The sequence below is a fragment of the Macrobrachium nipponense genome, chromosome 9, assembly GCF_015104395.2.
Source record: "Macrobrachium nipponense isolate FS-2020 chromosome 9, ASM1510439v2, whole genome shotgun sequence".
In the NCBI taxonomy this organism is placed as follows: domain Eukaryota; kingdom Metazoa; phylum Arthropoda; class Malacostraca; order Decapoda; family Palaemonidae; genus Macrobrachium; species Macrobrachium nipponense.
The window spans coordinates 107,072,186-107,077,925 of record NC_061110.1 but is presented as its reverse complement, the minus strand read 5'-3'; the positions used below and the strand labels follow the sequence as shown (position 1 = coordinate 107,077,925).

The 5,740-nt window shown below is 36.5% G+C and overlaps 1 protein-coding gene across 1 annotated transcript in view; it reads left to right on the top strand.

Annotated features, from left to right (window-relative positions):
- The window catches only part of LOC135218186 (protein fem-1 homolog A-like), a 26,014-nt gene extending 20,924 nt beyond the window's left edge, over window positions 1-5,090 (top strand). The window contains exons 6-8 of the mRNA XM_064254337.1: window positions 1,840-2,021; window positions 4,500-4,555; window positions 4,779-5,090. Of these exons, the coding sequence (XP_064110407.1) occupies window positions 1,840-2,021; window positions 4,500-4,555; window positions 4,779-5,090 (550 nt within the window). The remainder of the gene's footprint in view (window positions 1-1,839; window positions 2,022-4,499; window positions 4,556-4,778) is intronic.
- Window positions 5,091-5,740: the final 650 nt, after the last annotated feature.

Below are 5,740 nucleotides of genomic sequence, written 5' to 3'. Positions count from 1 at the left end.
CCTACTAATAACAATCTTATTATTAGCAATTACTACTCACACAAAGTAGAAGTAAAACTCTCAGCATTAGATCAATGTTTCTTAGAGCTCTTAATATCTGCAGTCCGGAATTTATCAATGAGGAACTAGAATTTATATATCAAGTTGGTATTGAAAATAAATTTTAAATTGGAAGATATTGATTACAGTCTAAAGTTAGCACGAAAAACATTTTATTCATATGAGGAGAAAAACAGAAACTGGATTTTATATGTTTTCCCATACCATCCCACATTAGAATCTATAGTCTACCCCCTAAAGTTACTTGGTTTTAGTACAACTTTTTCATATCCTAGCACCATTGGAAAAACTTTAATTCATAATAGTCGGAGAACAATGAAGGAGTCATATATAAGATCCCATGCAAGTGCGGTAGTTTTTATATAGGACAATCTGGGAAGACACTCGAAAAACGCATTTTAAATCATAAAATATAATATACGAACAAATAATACGAGCAATGCTTTATGTGTTCATAGTAGTTTATGTAATGCACCGATGACTGGGCTCGGGTCAAAGATTTTGTTTAAGAGCACATGTTTTATTGAAAGAAATTTGATAGAGACAGCTTGCATTGTTCACAGCAAAGGAAAAAAATTTTAATTTATCGCCTGGTTGTAATAAATTAGATCCTTTTATCTTACATGTCATGAAACGTCAGTACAAATTGGATAATGTTATCCATTAACTATCATATAGTATAGGTTTGTTAATATGTACTGTATGTTATGCTGTTTCAATGGATGTATTACCCCGTTAGATATTTTGGTATTTTTTTTTTTCATTTGCTCAACTGCTATTCTTGTTTTTATTGTTATTTTACTGCTGAATAGTTTGTAGCTCAAACTGCTAGTTTTTGGTAACTGTGGATGTTAAAAACATTTTAGGCCTTTCTTGGCCGCATGCACTGTAAACTTTATCTCTTTCCTTAATAAACGCTCCAAGAAGAGGTCCATTGGAGGACGAAACTGTTGGGCATTTTCTGAGATATACCTTTTTTCATTTTCCTATGTGGAATACAACTGAAATATATATGTGTGTGTGTGTGGTGTGTGTGTGTGTGTGTGTGTGTGTGTGTGTGTGATTATATTATTATAAAGTCGTTTCTAAGGCAATTCTCCATATAGAAGACGACTGTACGGCGGCACTGTACCCTTTTTAATTACTTTTTCAATTGTTCTTATTTTCCAATCGTGGTAGGAAATAGCACTGCAAGGCAGGCGTCTATTACTTACCTTTTTTTATGACAGTTTTCGATGGTGTCAAATCTTTTTCGTTATTTACTAGGAATGAACGACCTCTATATTTCTGACACTTCAAATACTAGAAAATAAACTGGAAATTACACCAGTACGTTCATTTTTTGAAATAACAAGATGGGCAGTACTGTAAACAGCTCTAATAATTCATTTTTGTAAGAAAACGGCAATTAACTAATCGATACTCATGAACTCGGTGATAGCCTGTCGTTATGTTAAAGAAACTAATGTTAGTTTTTCTTTCTGGTGTCTCTACACAATTCACCATAGTTTTGAATATAGAAGTGTAGTGTAGAGTGAACAGGAATACTCGCCGTAGTAGTGAAATAAGATAGACCCCAAAGCAGAATAATTTTTTTATTAAAAAATATTAACGTGTGGGATTGAGTACACAAACCTGAAAACTATGATGATTTAAGAAAACTGAAATAAACAAATTAATTTCCTCACACATGTGATCTGGAACATCATTCACATTGTGAATAAAAGTCATGGTTTGAAATGTCATAAAACGCTTTATTTTTTCTTATTGGTTGAACAGTTTCGTCATCATCATGAAAATGAGAATGGGCCTTTTTCGAAAGGGTAGTTTTCTGACAGAAAGGAAGATTCTGGAATACGCCTTTGCCGAGTGCGTGGGGGAATCGAGTACATTGCGTCCACAGAGAATGGTCACTCAGGGTATAATTCAGACCCTGGGTCCAATCCAGGGTCGAGACCCAGGTAGGTCCCATCGAATTAAGGGTTTAATCCTGCAAAAAACCGTTGTACCACAACAGCATAGATTGTTGGAAAACAGCGATTAAGATACCCGTTTAACCGTCTTCAAACATCTGTTACTTTGCCTTTTTCTATCTCTTCCTGACTTTCAATCCTTTGTATTCTTTCGTTTATATATACTTTTTGTTTATTCAAATATCAGGTTAACGTTCTTGGTTTATAAATTAGTGGTGTCTGTCTACGACAAAAAAAATTGAAGTCATGTGATTTTTGTTTGATTTTTTAAAACTTTATCTGACAATAAATTGATAAGTGTTTTCCTAGGAATATAATTTTTTTTTACATATACTTTCTAACATTGATATTATACGACTCCTTTTTTTTTATCACACAAACAAACAAATTTAAAAATTGCTTCGCACGGAAGATGCATATCAGGAACAAAACTTGTTTTAAAATAAAAAAACAAAATCTATAATTTTGTTTTCAAATTCAGATATATCAATCACTATTGGTGCTTTCGCAGCACTCTAAATATAAAGGTTAATGTTCTTTCTCAATGACAGTTATGTTTTGTGGGAGATAAGAGATAAACAGCTCATAACACAGGGATGTGATAAATGTTTTCTTTTAGAGCTATATTCCTAGCTCTACACACACACACACACACACACACACACACACACACACACACACACACACACACACACACACACACACACATATATATATATATATATATATTATATATATATATATATATATATATATATATATATATATATACATGAGAGAGAGAGAGAGAGAGAGAGCACACTGATAACCTCTTTATTTGCATTCTGACTGTCGATTTGCAAAAACTCCAAGTTGTCCTTGAGAGCAAACGTGATCATTGATTGCCAGTGGAAGCAAACAACTATGGATTGATTCATTTGAATATGGAAAATTACGCTAATTCTTCATTTACTGTATTTTTTCCTATTTGACAAAGCTATATTAATTTGTAACTTTGAAAGAATTTTGATAAATGAAACTTGAACTTGCAAAATGCACAATATATTATATAAGTCCCCCCAAAAGTGAAACGTGCTATGCACTAACATCTGATTATAAATGTATTTTTCATTATACTAAAACCACGCGTAACTTACATATTAATGTAATTTTGACTAAGATCATTGCAGTGAAATGTAATTGTTGGTGATGTTCGTATATTTGCAGTAACTGAATTTAGAATTGAAATGACACTGTGCTAAAAAAAAAAAAAAAAAAAAATTATGGAATCTCCCATCAGGAGACCACCAGGACCAACAAAGTCACAGTAACAGAGAAGGGTTAACTCAAGGTCTAATTTCCCAAGGCCATGCGCCAACCCAAGTAGGACATGTTTATTGCTGCCAAAAGCGTTCTTTCTCAATGTCATTTTCAATCTACGGCTATCCAAAAGCAAGGGCCCGTCTCAGCATAAAATTCATTCTAAAACAATAACACGATTGAACATTTTATAATATATTATATACATTTATAGTATACATATGGACACACACGCAAGCACGTGGGTGAGTACATTGATAAGCCAATATTTACCCTTATGAACGAGAATTCGTCAACTAAGTACCGGTAAAAAATATATCTTTCGTTACTTAATTTAATTTTCAAACGGTGTAATTTTATGATAATTGATATGAAAGTATAGCGATCCTCGGCATTCGGCAAAGTATCGTAGGCGGCCAGTCGAATTTAAACGATCAACTAAATGTACAATTTTATCGCAATATTTCCTACATTAATCCTTGTCCTTACACGTTTAACACATGCAGTGGACTAAATACACAAGCTGGATAGAGAAACCTCTTAATATTGGCAAATAATACGCATACATATTAACATATCCTTGTGGGATGGAAACTTGTATATTGCAGATATCATAAGAGTGTTTGATTGTCAGAACGATCTAGACCTGCGCTTTTATGTCATATTATATGATAAACTCTATACAAACTCTTTTACTATCTACGTAAACTAAAAAATAAGACATTCATACATTACAAAATACACACATACACCTGCATTCATATATATGCACCAACACACACACATACACACACAGGCATATTTCAACGCTATCATTCATTACTTAAACGGAAACATAGGGTGAACATGCTTGTTTTTCTTCTATATTGTCAGTCTATGACAGGATGGAAGGGGGCGGGGCAGAAAGAGATTTATATGGATTGACCAATTGTCTTCAAGAGGCATACCTGGCCCAGCCAATTAGGCCACTTAGTCATTTACTCCTATCGTCTTGCTTCTGCATGAATCATTCCCCAAGAAATGGATACAGGAATGAATTTATTATATACAATATTCAGATATTGCTAATTTTTTATAATTTCTAATCATGGTATGTTTATTTATTTAGCTTGGTGCATCTGTGAAACAAGTTTCTTTTTGTCTATAAGTAATTTACTTTTATTACAGGTCAAACAATGCTAGAAATGGTCGAGATGGGCGGGCCAGCGGCTGAAAAGAATTCCGTAACGTGAATATCATCTTGGGAAGCCACTGGTCTAAGGATTAAGGATATTTCAACCCCGCCTCCTTCCGAGTCCTGCCGTCATAAATAGGCCAGAATTGTCAAAAATCTCATCATCGGTTACGTAATTTCGTGCACAGGCGCGTGACGTAACTCTCGTCATTTCAACCTTTAATTTTGACAAGTATGGCCTCTAAGAGACCCCTTTCGCCTGGCAATCCCAGGGAAGACCCGCCCTTGGAGGACGAGCAAGGCTTCGCCGTAGTAAGGAAGAAGAAGAAGAAGAAACAAAAGAAGATTGTACCACCCCGATTTCGACTGATAACAACCAGCTCCCTACGACATCGGCACCGAATACGGCGAGTTCTACAGAATTTCCGGCACTTCCTAAGTTCAAAGCTGTTGTTATCGAGGGCCAGACTTCATATGCTGCAGTCAGGGCCCTTGAGAAAAAATATCCTGCTGCAAACCTCACAGCTAGAACCAAATTTAAGGGGGGAGTTCATAATTACTCCCAAGGACCAGAAAGCTGTTGAACTTACTCAAGAAGGACAACCTATGCCTGCTACTTGATCCTGCTACAAAAATTAACAAGGGGATGATTTGTAAAGTCACCCCAAAATACATCACGATCGATAGAGTTCTCGAGGTTCCCAACATCATGGAAGCCAAGAGATGTACTGCCAAAGATGGACAGGAAAACTCTCAAGATCGAAGCTACTTTCAAGGGCCAAATTCCGGCCAGGGTCAGCCTTGGAATTCTAGGCACATATGAGCTGAAGCCTTCGTACCAGAGCCTCTGAGATGCTTCAAGTGTCAGAGGTTTGGACATCACAAGAACGAGTGTAAAGCAGAACACATCTGTGGAGTGTGCAGTGCGAAACACGAGACAGAAGTGTGCTTGAAAAAGTACAAGGAAAAGGGCCACACAGTTGCCCGATGCCCTAACTGCAGCCAGCAACATCATGCTTGGTTTAAGGGATGCCCAGTCAGACTGCAGAGGATTTGGAAGGCGAAGGGCATCCCTCCTGCCCCCTTGGCCAAGACCTCGGCAAACCATCACCGACCATGAACCTCCCAGCAACCCCGATGTTCGATCCTAGAACGAACCTAACCTCCTGTACCACAAACCACCCAACCTTCCTAACCCAACCTCCTCGATCCCGGCATTACATCCCCACCCCCT